Source organism: Berkeleyomyces rouxiae, assembly GCF_048999995.1.
Source record: "Berkeleyomyces rouxiae strain 22BRR77 chromosome Unknown BrBRR77_ptg000011l, whole genome shotgun sequence".
Classification (NCBI taxonomy): domain Eukaryota; kingdom Fungi; phylum Ascomycota; class Sordariomycetes; order Microascales; family Ceratocystidaceae; genus Berkeleyomyces; species Berkeleyomyces rouxiae.
Genome location: NW_027396501.1, coordinates 497,793 through 517,923, shown reverse-complemented (window position 1 = coordinate 517,923; position 20,131 = coordinate 497,793). Strand labels below are relative to the sequence as shown.

The 20,131-nt window shown below is 57.8% G+C and overlaps 6 protein-coding genes across 6 annotated transcripts; 4 read left to right on the top strand and 2 right to left on the bottom strand.

Moving 5' to 3' along the window:
• Positions 1-20: 20 nt before the first annotated feature.
• Positions 21-1,406, bottom strand: BROUX77_007194 (uncharacterized protein; the record flags this gene model as incomplete). The annotated part of the gene is made up of 1 exon (XM_073752262.1): positions 21-1,406. The coding sequence occupies one exon, from the start codon at positions 1,404-1,406 to the stop codon at positions 21-23; it is 1,386 nt and encodes a 461-aa protein (XP_073602605.1).
• Positions 1,407-2,538: 1,132 nt separating this feature from the next.
• Positions 2,539-4,426, top strand: BROUX77_007193 (uncharacterized protein; the record flags this gene model as incomplete). Its single annotated transcript, XM_073752261.1, has 2 exons — positions 2,539-2,806; positions 3,867-4,426. 2 exons carry the CDS (start codon positions 2,539-2,541, stop codon positions 4,424-4,426), a joined length of 828 nt encoding a protein of 275 aa, XP_073602604.1.
• A 952-nt stretch (positions 4,427-5,378) lies between these two features.
• On the bottom strand, positions 5,379-5,834 carry BROUX77_007192 (uncharacterized protein; the record flags this gene model as incomplete). The annotated part of the gene is made up of 1 exon (XM_073752260.1): positions 5,379-5,834. One exon carries the CDS (start codon positions 5,832-5,834, stop codon positions 5,379-5,381), a length of 456 nt encoding a protein of 151 aa, XP_073602603.1.
• An 870-nt stretch (positions 5,835-6,704) lies between these two features.
• On the top strand, positions 6,705-9,423 carry BROUX77_007191 (uncharacterized protein; the record flags this gene model as incomplete). Its single annotated transcript, XM_073752259.1, has 2 exons — positions 6,705-8,975; positions 9,052-9,423. The coding sequence occupies 2 exons, from the start codon at positions 6,705-6,707 to the stop codon at positions 9,421-9,423; spliced, it is 2,643 nt and encodes an 880-aa protein (XP_073602602.1).
• Positions 9,424-10,264: 841 nt separating this feature from the next.
• BROUX77_007190 (uncharacterized protein) lies at positions 10,265-12,130 on the top strand (the record flags this gene model as incomplete). The annotated part of the gene is made up of 4 exons (XM_073752258.1): positions 10,265-10,334; positions 10,451-10,737; positions 10,833-11,450; positions 11,615-12,130. 4 exons carry the CDS (start codon positions 10,265-10,267, stop codon positions 12,128-12,130), a joined length of 1,491 nt encoding a protein of 496 aa, XP_073602601.1.
• A 1,923-nt stretch (positions 12,131-14,053) lies between these two features.
• Positions 14,054-18,852, top strand: BROUX77_007189 (uncharacterized protein; the record flags this gene model as incomplete). The annotated part of the gene is made up of 2 exons (XM_073752257.1): positions 14,054-15,175; positions 15,469-18,852. The coding sequence occupies 2 exons, from the start codon at positions 14,054-14,056 to the stop codon at positions 18,850-18,852; spliced, it is 4,506 nt and encodes a 1,501-aa protein (XP_073602600.1).
• Between the last annotated feature and the right edge of the window lie 1,279 nt (positions 18,853-20,131).

Genomic DNA, 20,131 nt, shown 5'->3' with positions numbered 1-20,131 from the left:
GTCTATGGCGAGGTGTAGAATCATCTGTCCATGGCTCCATGTCCACGGATTCTTCCGTCACGAACAGTGCCAGTAGTCACGCCCTCTTGGCCCGTCATCCAACCCGGCATCTTTTCTCCATCTATAGCGCCAATCTCGACCAACTGTCTGATACCAGCAAACACATGGCTTCCGGCAAAGCACAGGCGGACCGACGCCATGGCGCCCTCGTCAAGATGGTCGGCACTGTCGTTGTTGAGTGGGGTATTTGACAGGACAATGTCGAGTCTCTTGATGCCCACGCCATCATGCAGGAGCGCAGAGTTTCCAAAGCGGCCCTCAGCAATGTGGCACCGGCGCTTTGCAGCCCTGGTCTCGGGGGTCTCACGAGGCTTGCGTTTGGATCCGGCATCCGAGTCCTTTACGTGGTCTGGAGCCGGCGGCAGGGGGAGGACTCTGTCTAATGGCGTGTCCTTTTTCTTTTCATCAGCATAAATGCTCCATCCGCCGCCAGCGGCATTTGTGCGGCCGGAGCTGTTTGTCTGCAGTATGGCAGATAGATTAGTAGACGTGAAATCAACATTTTTGAGGGTAATGCGCTGGCGGGGCCGCGAGAGGGCTTTGGGTATCCCATCCACCACCAATGAGCGTATACTCTTGACATCAAAGGCAGAGTTGTTCCCAGCCGACTGGGGCTTGGTGATGTATAGAAAGGGCGCAGCATCAGGAAAGGCTATGTACATGGTGCGGGCGGTTTCCAGGGGCGAGACAGGGTCATCAGCTGGGGTGTTCCAGTTAAAGTTGTAGGGAGAATCAAAGATGACTATGCGGAGGATGAGCAATGGTAGGGAGCGGTGGCGATCAAAGTGGCAGTGTGTCTTGGTATCTGGCAGAGCTTCTAGCTGGAGCTTCTCAAGGAAGCTAGACGGATGAAAACGGGGGATGGTTAGGGTTTTCTTGTCCACAGTATACATATCGTCGCCGTCGGCATTTACAGACGGCTGGGGGTTTAACGGCAACATGCGATACGTGGACCACTTTTGGGAGAGGGGGTGGTCATGCAGATACTGGAAATCAGCCATTGCGAGCTGGTACATTGTGATGCCATGGCGCCAGTCGCCTTCGAGTATACGGTCTACGACTTCTCTCTTGGGGCCTTTGCGGTCTTGCATGGCCGTGTACAGCTCCTGGAGCTCCTCTATAGAATCCAATGGCGGGTAGAAGTCGGCATCATCAATGTGACCCCGGTTTAGAAGGGGAAACGAGACAGCCTGGCTCCGGTCGTCCAGCCAGTCCAGAGCAAGAGAGAGGAGGGAGACCCTGGAGAGCCGGTTGAATATGCGTTGGACGAGAGGGCTTGATGATGGGACGCGGAAAGAGGACGGGACTCTGGCCGTGGTCGGCACGGACAAGGCACGGGCTGTCATTGGGGAATAAGGACTGAAGGGGTATCAAAAGAAACAAAAACGAACAATAAATGGATGGGCGGGTGCTGTTGGGTGATGGGCAGAGGACTCGCAGGTGAGGTTGAGGTTGAGCACGGCCTGGCTTGTACGACGCGGGCGATTAGATTAGATCAGATGCAGGTCAGGCGCAGAGACACGTGACACATCACATGACCCCGACGTCGTCATCAAGCCGTCCTAAGTCCTGGCGTGGGCGGCCCAAACGGGCTAGTCTCGGAGGGTGGCTGCCATGAAACGCGCATAATTCCGACGTGCGGCCGACGGTGGCGGCGAGCATCAGCGCAGCGTCAACTGCGAGCTGGTCAAATGCACGAGAACGAGGGCGAGAAGCGAACTGGCGCCCTCTTTGAGCCTCGACCGCGGGAATCCTGCTGGTTACAGGGAATGTCGGGCCAATCAGCGACGGCCAACCCCACTGCGGATTAATAATCTGGTATCTTGTCAGGACGCTGATGGGGGGCACAGGTAGCGGTACTTGTGCGAGAGCCTCTGCGGGTACTGTGATACCTGGCTGGCTGCGGCAGAAGCCCCTGCAGGCGCGTACCGGGTAACAGAAGACAAGGCACCAAATGTACCGGGTACAAGCGCCGGCAGCGCTAGCACCGCAATACGCAGCCAGAACAGGCCTAGTACGGGCCGCCTTTTGGCCAGCAAAACAGGCACGGATGGCCTCGGCCAAAAAAAAGAAATTTTAATGTTTTTTTTTTTTTGCCGCAGTGCTCAAGCGATACGGGCGGGCGGTCGTTATTGGCTGGACTGGGTTTGGCTGGACAAATGGATTCCATGCGTGGCCCTCCGCCGTCTGCCTCGTCTTAAAAGCGTCTCGCCCGCTTCGCTCTGTCCACGGCCGCTCTGTGACTTTTTTCCGTCTGTTGGCTTTTGACTGTCGATTTCTGCTTCTACCGCGCCGCCGTTCTGGTTCTGCCTGTGAGACGCCTCCCTGCCGCCGGCTGCATGATCTGATTTTCTTCGCCTCGACCCTCCTACTCTCCCGCCCCACTATCGCCAGTGCCCCAGGGCCGGCTTCATCTCGACGACGCCAGCCTCGTGTCCACACCGACTGCCTGTGTTTCTCTTCGCCGCGCCCGATACCATGACGTCCTACAACGGCCGCCGCGCGCCCAATGTGGCGCGCTACCTCAGCAACCTCAACATGCTGGAGCCCTCTGCCCCGGCCGCCGACGAGACGTACAACCTCGAGTCGGACCTGGCGCTCTTCACCAACGCCCAGTTCTTCGACTTTGACTCGGGCCAGAACACCGACTTCCAGGCCCCGCCGCCGCCCACCAAGATCGAGGGCGAGCCGGCGTCGGCTGCGTCTGCGTCGCCGACCGAGATCAGCGACATGGGCTTTATGTCTGGTGAGTCATTGCGCGCCGGCGCAGGTTTCTTTGTCTGCGCTAGTCTCTACTACTTTAGTCTTTGCTTTCCCCTCACTCTGTGCCAGAAACACCTCGTTGCTTTGTTGAGTCCCCTCTCCCTCTCCCTTCCCCCCTCCCCCCCCCCAGGCTGTGTAACACATCCCGGCTCTCTGCACACTTCCGCCGGATCGCAATACTCGGCACTTCCCTGCTCGCTCGCCCATGCACCACAGCGTGTGGGGGTCATCCATCTTCCTTTACCCTGCCCTCTCCTTCCTGCCGAAGCCCCCCACAAGTCCCCATTCCCCGTCACTCATGCCACGCTCTTCTCCATCAGCTGTCTGGCCCGCCCATGCACGCTCTCTGGAGCACTGAGCCACCACAGTTGGCCGTTCTTCTGTGTCATGGACTTCCTTGGCCATGTCAATATTCTGCCGCTTTATGGCCGCCCAGATCACCTGCGTTGACCCACATGCACCCTGCCCCACTTTTGTCGAGACATCGCAAGAACGATCCGCGATGATGCAATATCTCCCGATTTGGAACTGGTCTCCAGCTACAGCTACAGCGGCCTTGGGATCTATTCCAGGCACATCCATCCCTCTCCCAAGAGCTTGAGCCCTCCCCGGCATAAACCGCCCACCTGTCTGGAGTCCCCGAAGGTGGATCCTGCGGCTCGAGCTACGGCCAGCGGACCTGCGGGACGGACTGCTCCCGAGTCTCAACCCTTGCCTGGGTCCCTGGCTGCATAGTGGAAGAGCGTCCATCTTGAGATGCCAGGCCCACCTCCACCCGCCAGTGCACGCATCGTCTCATGGCTTGCTCTATTCACCGTCGACAGCCGGCCTCCCTCTTGCCCGCATATATACAGCCGCGCCTTCACCCGCCCCGTAGCCGCTCTGCTGCCCGTCCTCTACTGCCTCCGCCTCTGCCCCTGCCATGATCCCCTTTCTGTTTTCCTCTCCGCGCCAGCCGTCGGCCATGAAGGCCTTTCTGTTTCCCTTGTGTTCGTTGTAGAGCCTGCCCGCCATGATCTCACATGCTAACCCGTGTACTCCAGGTGACTTCAACTTTGACTTTTCCAACACCTACACTACGCCCACTATCCCAGGCTTCCCTGCTGATAGCCTCGGTCTGCCGCAGTTGCAGCCCCCAGCTTTGTTCCCCAGCCAGCAGCAATCTCCGGCCCAGCCCCAGCAGCAGCAACAGCAGCAGCCTGCCTTTGTGCAGCCCGTAAAGCCACAGATTGCCACCGACAAGAGCAGCAGCCTGTCCGAGGGGCCTGCGCCGGCCCTCAACTTTGAGGAACGCTCGCGCCTGGCCGCCGAGGAGGACAAGCGCCGGCGCAACACGGCGGCGTCGGCGCGCTTCCGCATCAAGAAGAAGCAGCGCGAGCAGGCACTCGAAAAGTCGGCCAAGGAAATGGCACAAAAGGTCTCGGAGCTTGAGAACCACATCTCGCAGCTCGAGACCGAGAATAAGTGGCTGCGCAACATCCTTCTCGAGAAGAACGAAAACAGCGACCATGTTGCCGCCCTGCTGGAAAAGGGCTTCCCCGGAAAGGACGAGGTTGACAAGGAGCTCATCGCCAAGTCTGCCAAGTCCCCGGCTTTGGTATAAAAAAAACAGAAAAACAAAGGGAGGGGAGAGAGGGCGGGGACGGGGAGGCTTGCTGTCCAAAGGCCGAAACCTTTTCTTTTTTTCTTCTCTTCTTCTCCCTCTCTCCCCTCTTCATTTAGTTTACTGAAAGCCAATGTTTGGCAGTCTTTTTAATAAGTCTTTGTCTTTGAAAGGGCCTGGATTGAAAATACTGCCGGGCTAGCTTACAGACGATCGCTCACTCTCTCCTCCCCAAAAACAGAAAAAAAAAACACAACATAATGATCAATGAGTCGGGATGAGAGGCTACACTTTTTTTCTTTTTTTTTTTTCCTTTCTGTCTCTTCCTCCCCTTCTCCTGCTTAGCTCTTCTTTTCTTTTTTTCTCTCGGTATATCCTTTTTCCCCCCTCTGGATTTCTGCTTGATCCCTTTCATGAAACGGTGTTTTTTTTTTGTTTTGGCTTTGGAAATATCAATATGGCGGCTGTCTGCTTTTTTTCTTTCTTTTTTTTGCTTCACAACTGAGCGACGTTATATTTACTTGTAGCTACGTACAAATTCACGTGTATCCGTCTAAACTCTAGCCCGCCACTAAAGTCCAAGTAGAGTTGTTGTCTCTTCAGACCTCAACATGCCCGTGCTGTGCTCCATGTCAGAATGTCAGAACAACAATCCCACTCGTCATCCCTAACTTGTTAAACAACACCATATCTTACTCGGGGTGGTTGGTACCTTGCATACATCCATCAGCGTGGTCAGACGACTGACTATAGCCGATCAAGTCTAAGTATTGCCATATAAACCGTGGGAACAGCCCTGGCGGCTTGGGGCTCTACCGTATGACATGGCCTGTGTCTTGCCATGTGGGATGGAGTCACTCTTCATGGCATGCTAGCACGAGCCCCTGTGCTCCTTTTTCCCCTTGTCTCGGACACCATGTATCCAACTCTCCAGGACCCTGGGCCATGCGCATCAGGGCTCCGGCGGCTCGCCCTTCAACTTGCTCAGCCGCAGCTTATTGCGCTTCCCCAGGATGCGCAGTGTGTTCTGCCGCTCAATCTCGCTCATGGCGCCCCAGTTGTTGATTCTCGACACCGTGCCGTCCTGGTTGACGACGAGCGGCCCCAGGCCGTCCAGCTTGGCCTCGGCGCTGCCCGTGCTCATGTCAAGCTGGACGTGGCCGGCGCCGTCGGCCGGGGGCTCGGGCAGCGGCAGCGGCGGCTGGGCCTGCGACGCGGTGGTGACAGTCTCGTTTGGCGGGGGCTGAGACAGGGCCTGGCTGGTGGCCTGGGGCTTGGGCGGCGCAGACACGGGCGCAGACGACGACGACATCCTGGCAGTGGTGGCCACGCGACACGAGGAGCGCGCGGACGGGGTCGATAGGGCGGCAGAGAGTCTCGTGAACGCGGCGAGCGACGATGGAAGCATTGGGGCAGCGGGGCGTGTAGGATCCGGGGCGTCGCCGTTTGGCAGGTTGCTGTATCGAGCCGAGAGATGGGGTCTAGCTTTTTGCAGAGAGTTGCTCCGACAGTTGGCCAGCCCCCACCTTCACTTCCCCGGCTTGGAAGTCGGCCCGGTGCCAGTGGCGGCCAGCTGGCAAAAGCGGCGGCGGCGGGCACCGTGCAGCCCCAGTGCGCCCACTGTGCACGCCCTTTTGTGCTTGTACCTTGTACCTGTAGCTTTGTAGTCGATGTCTGTTCCGAACAAGGCGAGGCTTTTATGAGTCCTGACAATGGATAAATAATTGTCTTGACGGCCCTGCAGACCCAATACTGCGCCTGTTTCTGCCCCGGCACCATAGCCCTTTGTCCTCGTCCTCGTCCTGGGTCCTGCTCAGCCCGTCTGCCACCCGCCCGCCACCTGCTGCCACCTGCCACCCTGCGGCCACCACTCCAACCTCATCGCTGAAGTCCAGTGTCCAGCGGCCTGTGGGAGCTCCCCTGAGGCCCAGCCCGGCTTGGCCAACCACTTCGCAATCACGTTGAGCCAGCCTGGGGCACCTTGAGAGCCCGAGTTCCCCTCTCCTGTCTCTTCTCTGCCCTCCAGTCCGTCCCCTCTCCCGTCTCCTCTTTCCCCTCCAACCCGAGCCCCTCTCCCCCCCATCACCTGAACCCCCGAGACGGGCTGCCTTTGCTGCATCGGCCAGCGTCCAAGCTCAACCCCGGGACTCGCTCTCGTTCCCATGCGCCACCCTCCTCGCAGCGTCTCCTCCTTCTCCGTAACGCGAAGGACCCGACGCATACGCACTCGCAGACGCATCCGCACATCCGCCCTTTCCACGCCGTCTCCGCCTCCATCATGAGCGGCGACATGAGTCTCTCCGCCGCTCTGGGCGGCCTGCGGATAGCCAATCCGGACGATGCCGACGGCGACGCCGATGGTGATGCCGGTGCCCCGCCGCCCGTCCTGGACACCTACGACCTGGCCAAGACCGCCAGCCACGCCTCCTCGCTGCGCATGCCCGACCGCCAGCCACCGCCCGACCCGCACCACCACCAGCCGCTCCCGTCCCACAGCCAGCTGAACCGGGTGCGAGACTCTTCGCCCTCGGCCGCCTCCACCCACCGCTCGCACCAGCCGCAGCCGCGTTATCGCTCGTCGTCCGATCCGCGCATCGCGCCACCGCCCGCCAACACCCTCTCGCGCAATCCGTCGCGTGGCCGCAACCGCAACCTGGACCAGCCGCCGCCGGCGCGGGCCCCCTACGTGCGGGAAGCCTCGACCGCCTCGTTTGACCCGTCTGCTGCCGCCAACTCGGGCATACTCTATGACTCCGCGTATAACCGCAGCAGCGCGTCCATGGTGCCTGCCGGCCAGCCCGGCCGCCCCCTGTCCTCCTCGTATGCCATGCCACCGAAGCACGACGATCCGAGGGCCGCGCCTGGCTCCGCCTACTCTTCGCCTGCGGGCCCCCACCAGCTGCCGACGCGCGCTGCCAGCCAAAGACACGACAGCCACCGCCACGGCCCCGGCCCTGGCCCCGGCCCTGCACACGGCCGCCGCCCATTAGACGCCCACATGCTCACGCGACAAGGCTCCTGGGCAATGGCCCACCCCAACCACTCGTCTGGCCAGGGCGCCCCCCAGGACGGCTTTGGCTCGGGGGCTCCCGTGCCCACCACGGCTGAGGAGTGGAAAGACCGGGGCTCGGCTGTCGGCGTCAAGCGCGAAATCGACGCCGATGGCCGCCCGGTCATGCGCCAATTCAAAAAGGGCGTGCGAGATTTCAACTTTGGCGTGGTGCTCGGCGAGGGCTCCTACAGCTCCGTCTTTTTAGCTTCCGACCGCCAGACTCTCAAGGACTACGCCGTCAAAGTACTCGACAAGCGCCACATCATCAAGGAGAAGAAGATCAAGTATGTCAACATTGAAAAGAATACGCTCAACAGACTCACCGAGCACCCGGGCATTGTCCGCCTGTACTACACCTTCCAGGACCAGACGTCGCTCTACTACGTGCTCGATCTTTGCACCGGCGGCGAGCTCCTCGGCGCCCTCAAAAAGACGGGCACCTTTGACGTCGAGTGCACACGCTTCTACGGCGCCGAGATCCTCGATGCCATTGACTACATGCACTCGCGCGGCGTTATACACCGCGACTTGAAGCCGGAAAACGTGCTTCTCGACGACCACATGCACATCAAAATCACCGACTTTGGCACCGCAAAACTGCTATCGGATCCACGCGTCCCGCCCGACGCCAACAATCCCGCACCCGAGGACGACCGTGCGGCCTCGTTTGTTGGCACGGCCGAGTACGTAAGCCCCGAGCTTCTCATGAACAAGAGCGCGTGCAAAGCCAGCGATCTCTGGGCCTTTGGCTGCATAATATACCAGCTGCTAGCCGGCCGCCCGCCCTTCAAGGGCGGCTCCGAGTACCTGACGTTCCAGAAGATTGTGAACCTCGAGTACGAGTTCCCCGCCGGCTTTCCGCCGGCCGCCAAGGACCTGGTCGAGCGGTGTCTTGTGCTCGATCCGTCCCGGCGCCTGACCATTGACCACATCAAGAACCACGAGTTCTTCGACGGCCAGTACTTTGGCAAGAATCTCTGGAAGGGCCAGGCCCCCCGCCTGCGCCCGTATATCCCGCCCACGGCCGAGCCCAACATTATCCAGCTGGGCAACAACGCATCGCCCGCCTCGGCTGCGCCGTCAGCTGCGCCCGCGCGCGCGCGCCCAACCTCGGCCATCGCCACGCAGCCGCGGCCCACGGCCAAAATCACCGAGCTGCCCCCGCCAACGCAGATCGATATTGACTGGTCGCCCGTGCTGACGCGCACCAACGAGCGCGTGCTCAAGCTCGGCGACCTGATGGTGGCCACGTCGCCCATCTCCACCACGTCGCCGCGCGGCGACGACGGCCACAAGAAACTGTCGCGCTTCTTTGGCGGCGGTACGTCGCGCAGAAAACAGCGCCTGGTCCTCGTTACCTCGGCCGGCCGCATTCTCGCGGTCCCTGCGAGCGGCGACGAGAAAAAGGTCAAGCAGGAGATTTCTCTGCTTGCTTCTGATTGCGTTTGGCGGACCCAGCAAGATTCCAAGGGCATGATTCACTGGTGTGTTGATACTGTAAGTCTTTTCTCTTGCCTTTTCTTTTCTTTTTTGCTTCTTTTTTTTTTACTAACACCCACCTCCCCTCCGCCAGGGCGGAATCCACTACAGCTTCGAGGAGCCCAAGACGCCCACGCCAGACAACAAAATCGCCAACGAGTGGATTGCCAGCCTGGACCGCGCCAAAGACCTGGCGCTCTCCCAGGCCTCCTACTCCGACTACAACGACAACGGGTACAGCGAGAACCGCCCCGTCAGCCCCGCCAGCACGCTTGGCGGCCGCAGCACATACACCGACACCTACGGCGGCGGCAGCAGTAGCAACGGCGGCGGCGGAGGGGGAACCGGAGGCTCGGCAGGCGGCCGCAGCCACGCGTCCAAGAATTCGACGGCTGATGAGTTTGCCACCAAGCGCAGCCGCTTCAGCAAGCGCCAGTCCAAGAGCGGGCTTGGCCCGATCTTCTAGACGGCAGTGGGGGAGTGCTCTGGTTTCTTTGAGGCCGTAGACGGGGGAGGAGGGGGGATGTGGACAGGGACAGGTCAATGTTGGAAGTAGGATACTAAAGCTGCCCCCCCTCTCTCTCTCCCTCTCTGTTCTGTCTCTCGTGTTTCTCGCAGGCTTTCGTCTCGTGTTTTGGGGCAAGCCTTTGGGTCAAGCTCGACGACTCCCACATACATACATGTATACACACACATAACAGGCGTTGTTTTGGTTTTTCTTTTTTCTTTTTCCTTACTTTTCTTCTTCATTTCTCAGCTTCTATTCCCAATGTTTTTTCCTTTGCCGCAACATTCAAAGGTGGCCAAGCGCAAGTCGATTCAAGCTCCATGATAAATAAATATAAAAAAACAAAAGCAAATAACGGTTCTCATCGGTTGTGCTTCCGTTTCACAAACAAAAAACACCTTGTGTACTGTCAACTTTGTTTGGTACGTCTGACATGCACATAAACCCTAATGTCCACATCACGTGATCACAACCCCCAGCAACGGGTCCAAATTTCGCGAGGCTGAATTTGGTGATAGTCCCGCCAAGATCCCAACGCGACGACAACCCTCAACGCCGCCGCCGACTTTTTTTTTTTTTCCTTTTTTCTCACGGGCCGCCCGACGTAACACACCCGCCAAAGCTTCACCCGTGACGAATTCCATTGCGAACAAAGCATACCCATTCATCGATCTTTTTGGCGACTTGACAGCCGCGACAAATCCACCTCCCGCGTCCGTCGTCCTAATCACCGCCTGTTCTCGCTGCATGCCTTCAATCCCCGACCAATTAGCATACTATACAACGAAACTTGCTTGCGATGCACGGAGGCCAGTTCCGCCAGTTCAACGCCGGTACGACCGGCCGCGGTGGCCGCCGCGGGCAAAACGGTAAGCGATCCTTTCCTCCCTGGGCGCGCGGGGACCCCAGACCCTCCCCGGCGCGCCGGGGGACACTCTCCGCCCGCTTGCCGGCCCGACGACTGACTAGCCACGCGCGCACGCAGCAGCCAATAACGCAGCAGCGCAGGCCCAACTTGCGCAGCAGCAAGCGGCGGCGGCAGCGGCTGCTGCCGCACAGGCGCAAGCCCAGGCGCAGGCGCAGGCCGAGATGGCCAAGCGCCGCAGCCGCAAGCCGACGGACAAGAACATGCCCGAGGGCATCGACAAGTGCATCCCGGACGCCGAGCTGGTGGCGCACTACAATAAGCTGCGCAACTATGAGCGGCGGCTGGATGCTACGATTACGCGCAAGCGGCTGGACGCGCTGGATAGCGTGAATCGATATCCCAAGGTACGGAACGAGGAGAGCAGAGAGGGCGGGATGGGGGAGATATGTGGTTTGCAAGAGAGCGGGCGTGGCTGACTAGTTTTTTTTTGTCTGGGTAGCATTGGCGCACGCTGCGCATCTGGATCTCCAACACGGTCGAAGACCAGCCCTGGCAGCAAACCAGCCTCAACGTCGACAGCTTCGACTTTAGCTCGACCGTCGACTCGACGTACAAAGTCAAGATCCAGACGCGTCTGTTGCCCGACGAGCTGGCGCACGACGACACGAGCAGCGACGGCGACGAAAAGATGGGCGAGGGCGGCGGCAGCGGCGGCAGCGGCGGCAGCGCGGCCGACACCGCCTACCACCTTGCGCACTTCTTCCGCGCCATGACAGTCGAGTTCCCCGCGTCGCATGCGCCCGAGCAGGCCGTCGAGTGGAAGCGGCCCGACCTGCCGCCCAACACGCCGTCGTATGCCCCGCTGCCCGAGAACCTGCGCTTCGACGAGCTGGCCTTTCGGCGCAACGGCGACGACAACATCAATGTCACGATCCACCTGACCCGCCTCGAGGAGCCCGAGCGCTACCTCCTCAGCCCTGAGCTGGCCGAGGTCGTCGACATGCCCGAAGGCACCAGGCAAGACGTGGTCCAGGCGCTGTACGAGTACATTAGCCACTTTAAGCTGCAGGAGGACGAGGAGCGACGCAATTTCCGCTGCGACGATCCCCTCCGCAAGGTACGTGTATCATTATGCTTATTATCTGCTACAGTTCCGCGGCAAATAAGCAGAGCCGCCAAGAATCCCCCCCCCCCCCCCCGGGCGCTTAGGCGTGGTCGGCGACCTTGTTTTAAGAATAGCACGCTGACTCTGTCCTATTGTGCCTGTTCCCTTGGTTTCAGATCGTCAATAGTGAAGTTGGGCATATCCCCATGCTGGGCGACTACATCACGCCCCACCTCAGGCCTCTGGCGCCCATTTCCCTGCCGTACACCATCCGTGTCGACAAGGCCTTTCACAGCAACCCCGTGGCGACGGTGTACGATGTGCGCGTCCTCGTTGACCCGCCGGTCAAGGCGCAGATTGTCAAGTTCATCTCGCACCCATCGTACGCGACCATGCTGCGCGAGGTGTCCGGGCTCGACGAGCAGCTGGCCAGCCTGATCCAGGCCATCTGCGTGTCCAAGGCCAAGCGTACGTTTTTCACGGCCCTCGCCAACGACCCCGTCCTCTTCCTACGCAAATGGCTCAGCTCCCAGCAGCGCGACCTCGATGTCATTTCCGGCCAGACTATCCGCGGCTCCGTGGGATCCGGCGCGGATACGTGGCGCAAGGGCGGCTATGGCAGCGTGTGGACTACGGCGGCGGCGCAGGAGAGCGTGAGCATGTTGCTTTCTAAGCAGCCGAGACAGCGCTAGTAGGGGGGGCATGGGGGATTGGATTAGATGGGGGAGAAGAGTAAGGGGGAGGGGGTCTAGAAGTGTGTGTGTGTGTTTTTGTCTTTTTTTTGCTAGCAATGGATACCTTCTACATGAGTGCCGGGACAGCGCACGGTGTCTAGAACAAGAGTACGATGAAGGATGGAGGATGGCTTGGAAGCTGGAGAAGGAGAAGAGGAAGAGGAGACATAGACTTTTTGTGTCTGGGGCACAGTAAAACTGGCGCGCGCCTCGCTTTGCGTATTTCTCGTTCTCCCTCGTCTGTTTGGTTTTCTTTTTTATTGGATTTGCCGCGTTGAAATGCCAGAAAGAAAATGCCCCAACCCATCCCATGCCAAGTAACAAAGCATCCATGTCCGTAATTCCCTCTGCGTTGGGAACGGCGCGTCGGCGTAAAACAAGAGACAGACGGATTGATAGATGTGGCCGGAGAGTCTCGTAAATCCGGCCATCTCCAGCGTTTCCCTTGTGCGCACGTTGGCGCTCGGCCCGCCACTAGCAAATTAGACCTAAGGGGTGTTCGTCTGGGCCAAGAGCCTGAGATCCACGATGCAAGATGCAAGAGTCGGGGCGAGCTGCCAAGAGCCCGGCAAGCCAAGACACGCAAGGCCGACAAGTGGAAATGATGGGCGACGCGCGAGGGTCTAGGGCAGGGCTTTTCTGGTTTTTTTTCTTGTCCAGATGAGCTTGGGCCCCGTTCTTTGCCTTCTCTCCAAGTGTACTGGAAGGGGAGCCCGTGTTTCATAATCGCCGGCCAGTCAGCCACTTCAGCTTAGTTGCAGAGAAAATGGTTTTGGAATGTGGGGGCCAGTGGCAGCATGACGACGCCAAGGGCCAGAGTACGGGCTTTGGACTTTTTTTGTGTAGAGAGAGAGAGAGAAAGAGAGAGAGGGTCTGCGAAGACGAAGAGAAAGGTCGAGTGGGTTGCGACTGCGAGCGTGGGTGGAGGCGCAGGCTTGCCGGCGGTCAGCGGTCGGCGGTCTGCCGGTCTGCCGGTGCGCCGGGCTCCAGAGTTCCGGGGCAGCCGGGCAGTACACATGTACTTTGCTGTGGCTTGCTGTGGCTGACGGAGCGCCACGCCCCAAAACCTGCACAAACGCGACCAGGGCTCAGTTATGTTTAGCATGGCCCGCCCCACTTAGCCGCACTCTATCGCAGTTAAGGTTTTGGTTGTGCGTGGGCGTGTGTGATATTCCAGGCTTTTTTATGCAACACAGCGATTCAGAGGCTTCCAGAATCGGGTTCCTGTGTCTTCCCATGCTTGCCAGGCATTTCGCCAATGCCACTGTAAATCTTCAGGCTGTCGAAAATGGTGTCAAGTTTGAGAGTTTCCGTGTCGCCGTGGCCAGAAACGCCGCGCTTGTAGAGGTCGATCTTGTTAGGGTCTGGGAGACCCGGGTCAAGGCTTTGCCTGATTGCCCGAGTTGAAGCCGGTGTGGCTTGAGCAACGGTGGTTCGAGTGTCGGTGGTCCGAGTCCGCAAAGGCCCGACTACTGACGGTCCGAATACAAGTGGCCCAACCGGCCTTGATCCGAACGCCCGATGACTCACCACGTTTGGGTCAATCAGGTAGGCCTCAGTTGTTCTACCCAGGCAGTATAAAGAGCTGCTGCTCTCTCCTAGTTTTAGTTAGTTCTTTCTTCTTCTCTCCATCGCAATATATCTGTTTCTGCCCTTCTACGTCCTTTTACGACTTGGCCCCTTACATCATATTGCGATCTTCTTTTTCGCTACAGCCCTACAGTTCTACAGTTCTACAGTTCTTTACAGCCACAGGTACAGATACAGCTTTTACAGATTGCATTGCCCCTACAGTTCTCAACAGTCTTATCGTTTATTTTCCCCAAACCCGTTATCAATCTTCATCACACATTATTTTTTACTGTTACACAAACTCTCAACATGAGTGGCCGCACCACCGACGACATGCGGGCCGCTTACGCAAGCTCCCCTGTCCCCAGTGTCGACAGCACTGAGGACAAATATGCTCAACGGTTCGCCAAGCTGGAGAGCAAGTTTGCCAAGATGCTGGCTATGCTGGAGAACCAGAGCGAAGCCGCCCAGCAGGCAGCCGCCCAAACCCAAGCCTCCCAAGCAGCGCTTGCTACCGCCACCGCTGCTGCTGCCGCCGCCGCCTCAGCGGCTGGTAACGAGAATGGTCGCGCAAAACTGCGCTACAAGATTCCCTCGCTGAGTTCCACCGAGCCCGAGGAATTTGACGCCTGGTTCGACCAGGTCCTGGAAATATGGCACTGCGAGCGTGGCCATGTGGCCGACCGAGACTTCATCGTCTCGATCTATGCCCAGGCCGAGGGTTTGGCCCGCAGCCGCATGCGGTCAATCAAGACCCGACTAACAGACGACGGCCCCGTTTCCTGCGACCGGTTCCTTCAAGAGCTGCAGGGAGCGTTTGAGGACAAAGTTGCCGTAGATAAGGCACAAGACCAGCTCTCGCGGTTAAAGCAGAGAGGCAGAAGGATCGAGGTCCATCTGCAGGAGTTTGAGGACCTGCTGACCCGCGCCAAAGCTCTGGACGCGGCGGACTCACAGAAGATTAGGTGGCTGAAGGACAGCCTCGACACGCCCATTCGGGAATACGTGGCGAACTCGTTCCCTCCCCGGGTCTTCTCGGAGTACTTAGACCGGGTCGTGTTAGCTGCCGAGGAACTGCGGCAGCGTAAGCTCGATGCCGAGTCGACTTCTGGCCGCCGCTCCGGTTATTACCCGTCCGCCCCCGCTGCCCACCGCCATCCCGACGCCATGGACTGGGAACGAACCCGTCGCGTTGCCCCCCAGCCTACTCGTGCGCCTGCTGCCCGCCGCACTGCCCGCTGGGCGAGCGAAGAGGAACGAGAGAGACGTCGTCGCGCTGGCCTCTGCATCCGCTGTGGCGCCTCAGGTCACTTTGTACGGGAATGCCCCTACGATGTGCCTCCCAACCGGAACGCGCCTCCTGCCCGTGTCCGCGGTGTACACGTGCCCACGCCGCCGCAGCTAGACGATGACCTGGATGCCGATTTCGGTGTCGTACAGTTGCCCACTGCTCAGTCGGAAAACTGAGACCCTCCGGTGACAGTCGCCCCCGGAGGGGTAAGAACAAGAAGGGAACGTCCCCTTTGCTTGTGAGAGGCTCCTTATCTGTTGACGTTGTAATCAACGGCTCTCACAACTCAGTAGCTTTAGTCGATACCGGAAATACAGTCTCCTTGATCATATCCCAGGCCCTCGTGAAACGATTGAAACTACCTTGTTCTGCGCTGCAAACTTCCCTTTCCCTAAAACCTTTTAATGACCAACCTTCTTCTGTGGCCACTCAGGCTGCCCGCTTCGAGCTGGATCTCGGCGGCCTCCGGGAAGAAGTCCTTGCCCTTGTCGTACCCGACATTTATGATGACGAACTTCTTATTGGATACCCGTGGCTGAGCCACCACAACGCCCTAATAGACTGCAACCGGCACCGTTTGGTGCTCCCCCACTTCTCCGTCCCTCGCTCTGTTTCGACCATTCGGAACTTGGACACCCCTACGGAATTGAAAGCTGCACGTGTCAGCAAGATCTTGCACCAGGACTTGAAGGTCTTTGCTGCGAGCATACAGGATATCAACAAAGCATTGGAAAAGTTGGCCCGAGAGAACGAGCCTGTTACAGATGACTGGAAGGAAAAGGTTCCCAGTTGGATAGACCCACAGAATGTTGTTGCTTTTGACCCAGAAGCACTCTACACGCGCCGCCTCCCGCCGCTGCGTCCCGGGATGAACCACGAGATTCATCTAACTGTCCCTGACTCGGAAGCTCCCTGGGGACCACTGTACAGCCTTTCCCACGATGAGTTGATAGTACTGCGCCAAACGTTACTGAACCTACTGAACAAGAAGTTCATTCGAATGAGTAGTTCCACTGCTGCTGCCCCCATCCTGTTCGTCAAGAAACCTGGCGGTGGACTTAGATTCTGCGTGGACTACCGTCTGTTGAACAAGCTGATGAAGAAGGATAGATACCCGTTACCCAACTTCAAGGAAACACTACGCCAAATCAGCCGTTCAAAGTGGTTCACTAAGCTTGACGTCGTTGCAGCGTTCCATAATATCCGTATCGAGCCAGGCCACGAATGGAAGACCGCTTTCCGTACGCGCCTGGGCTCCTTTGAATGGAACGTGATGCCGTTTGGTTTGTCCAATGCTCCTGCCCAATTCCAACGCTTCCTGAATTCCGTATTGCAAGAGTACCTCGACCTGTTTTGTTCTGCTTACGTTGATGACATCCTAGTGTACACCGATGGCTCCCTCGACGAGCACAAGGAACAAGTTAACCACGTCCTAGCCAAGCTCGTGAAGGCCGGACTGACGGTTGACATCGACAAGTGCGAGTTCGGTGTACAAGAAGTCAAGTACCTGGGCTACATCATCAAGCCTGGAAAAGCAACAATGGATCCTGCCAAGGTGCAAGCAGTGAAAGACTGGCCCGTACCCAGTTCCAAGAAAGAGCTCCGTGGCTTCCTAGGATTTGCCAATTTTTACCGCCCGTTCATCAAGAACTTTGCCGAAGTAGCCGTCCCTCTCACTTCACTGACTGGTCACCTAGTTCCCTTCGTCTGGTCTCCAGAATGCCAAGCTGCCTTCTCGTCACTCAAAGATCTCTTCTGTGCTTCGCCCGTCTTGCGCCTCTTCGACCACTCTCTGCCAACAACTGTCGAAGCTGACTCTTCAGGCTACAGCACTGGAGCTGTCCTATTGCAGCAGCATCCAGATGGCCTGTTTCCATGTGCCTACATCAGCCAGAAGCTGTCTCCTGCCGAGTCCAACTATGAGATCCATGACAAAGAAATGTTGGCAATTGTCCGAGCCCTGAAAGAGTGGAGAGGAGAGTTACGTGGCGCCCAGGGACCCATCCGAGTGTTAACAGACCACAAGAACTTGTTGCATTTTACCTCTGCGCAACAGTTAACAGAGAGGCAAGCTCGTTGGGCTAACCTGCTAAGCGAGTTTGACCTAACACTGGAACACCGTCCCGGGAAACTGTCCCCACTGCCCGATGCTCTCTCCCGTCTTCACATGCCTTCAGGTCCCGATGATCCCCGCCTACAAGCTCGCAACCAACAGCTCCTCCAGTGTTTGCCCGACGGTGCCCTGAAAGTCAGATCTGCTCGCGTTACACTGCCATCCCCGTTCCGTAAGGAAGCCCTCAGTACACTGTGGGAACAAGCATTGTCAGCCGACTCTGACTATGCGGCAGCATGCGCAGTGGTTGCCTCTCAGGCGCCCAAATGGCCAGACAGCTTGAAGACTAATTGGCGAGTGTCACTGTCCGAATGCTCATTGGACTCCGAAGGTCGACTGCGATACAGATCAAGATTGTGGGTACCCCAGTGGGAACCTCTGAGGACAGCCTTGCTACAAGAGATTCACGATTCCGTGACACTAGTCCACCCCGGCCAAAGAATCATGTGTCAGGAAGTTTCCAAGACTTACTTCTGGCCGCACTACACAGCGGATGTCAAACGGTTCTGCCGCAACTGCGAAATCTGCGGTAGCACGAACGTCATGCGCCAGCTCAAGCAAGGTCTCCTGAAGCCCCTTCCGGTACCTGACCGCATCTGGCGTGACATTGGCATAGATCTGATTGGCCCTCTCCCGCCGTGCAAGAAGGAAGGAAAAGTCTACAAGCACGTCATGACGGTGGTGGACCATCTGTCCAAGGGTGTCATCCTTATAGCCTGCCGCAGCCTGGATATCGAGTATCTTGCCAGCCGTTTCTTGGAAGTCTACTACCCTCGCCATGGTCTTCCTAACAGCATTGCTTCTGACCGCCAATTTGCCAACATGTTCTGGAAACGACTCTGTACCACCCTGAAGATCGATCGTCGTCTGTCCACCGCTTACCACCCACAGACCAACGGGGCCACTGAGAGGACAAATGCTGAGGTGAAGACAAAGATGGCCAAACTCCTACACGACCGCTCAGACTGGCTAGACTGCCTGCCAATTGTGGAGTTTGCCCTGAACGCAGCCCCAGCGGCTTCAACAGAGACGTCCCCGTTCACGTTGTCCCACGGCTATAGTCCTGACTTGGTTGAGCTGCAGCCCGACGCCATTGCCCCCCTAGCAGCCCCCGTTGCAGCCAACACGAGTCCCATAGCTCAAGCAACAAGAATCCTGAAGAGCTTGGCAGACCACACGGATTGGGCCAAAGCCTCTCTCAGCGCCGCCAAGTCTGCTATGGAGGAACAGTCGAACAGACACAGACAACCACATCGACGTTTCCAGCCCGGCGACTGGGTTTGGTTGGCAAAAAGCTCCCATACTGTGCAGCAAGAAGGCCCAGGCAAGCGACTCCGGCCAAGATACCAGAAGCTCCAGGTCTTAGAGGCTGTAGGCTCCCACAGCTACCGTCTTGACCTGAAGGGTGCCAGAGGACACGACGTGTTTCATGCCGACAGATTGAAATACCACCCGAACGACCCTTGGCCCTCACAAGACCCGCACGTATCGAGCCCCGGACCAGTCGAGATCGATGGCTTTGAGGAATACGAAGTCGAGAAGATCCTGGAACACCGGCCAGCCACGAGAGACGAACCAGCCCAGTACTTGGTGAAATGGGTTGGTTGGCGAGATCCCACTTGGGAACCTACAGAGGCGCTGGAAGAAACGGCTGCTTTAGAAGAATTCTTGCGAGCGCAGGAGACTGCCGACGTTGAGGTGTGAGTGCCGTGGCGAGAGGACTGCTTGAGTCCGAAGTTTGATTGAAGGAGCTGCGAGTTCCACGGTTGTTGCACAGGGTCTATTTCCCTTTCCTTTGACATTTTTTTTTGTTTCTCCACTGTCTGTTCCACTCCTTGTTCGTTCTGTTGTCGTTTACCGATGATTAGTTGCTTGTTGTTTGCTATTCCCTTTGTTGTTTTCAGTTGGTGTCCACCTTCCTGTTGTTTTCTTTTTTTGTGTTACACGGCCATGGGAGGATGGGAAGAAAGAGAAGGAGGCTGATGTTAGGGTCTGGGAGACCCGGGTCAAGGCTTTGCCTGATTGCCCGAGTTGAAGCCGGTGTGGCTTGAGCAACGGTGGTTCGAGTGTCGGTGGTCCGAGTCCGCAAAGGCCCGACTACTGACGGTCCGAATACAAGTGGCCCAACCGGCCTTGATCCGAACGCCCGATGACTCACCACGTTTGGGTCAATCAGGTAGGCCTCAGTTGTTCTACCCAGGCAGTATAAAGAGCTGCTGCTCTCTCCTAGTTTTAGTTAGTTCTTTCTTCTTCTCTCCATCGCAATATATCTGTTTCTGCCCTTCTACGTCCTTTTACGACTTGGCCCCTTACAGATCTCGCTTCCAGGGCTGCACGTGACAGCCGCGGGTGAGGCACGTGATGTCCAGAATTGTGTGAAGCGTTAGTTATGTGCAGTTAGCCAATGGCTGGCCTCCGGTTCTCTGCATCTCCCCATAATTGCCATAATTGCCAAGTGCCCATAGTTAGCAAAATTGGCCTGTGCTTGGCCTGCCTGATCCCGTAAACACACACACCGTCTCTCGCGCTCTTGGCAACCCTGGCCATTCTGCTCTTCTCTTTTCTTTTCTCGGTGCACAGATCCCTGCGCCGAGTCTAATCCTGGCCGCAGCCAAACTAACCCCTCGGCCAAGAGCAAAAGAAATCCTGCGCATGCGCTTTCTAGCGATCTCTTCGATCCTCTGGAAGCGCAGCCGAAAAAAGAAAGAAAAGAAAAAAAAAATAGAAAAAAAAAAGATCTACGCCACCCCGAGTCTCAGTTAGTTCACCCAACCAAGCACGCATATCGTGGCTTCCACTGCTATCTCTCTCTCTCTCGCCCCTACGCCTCCTGGCCGCCCAATACCCGCTCTCTTCTTCTATTCTCCGCTTGGATTGCAGCCTCTCAATCGAAAACGGAGCTGGCCCGGCATCATGTTCCGTTTTATGCTTGGCCCAGATGGATGCCATTAATAGACTGCCAGCGCGGCACCAACCCAGCCGA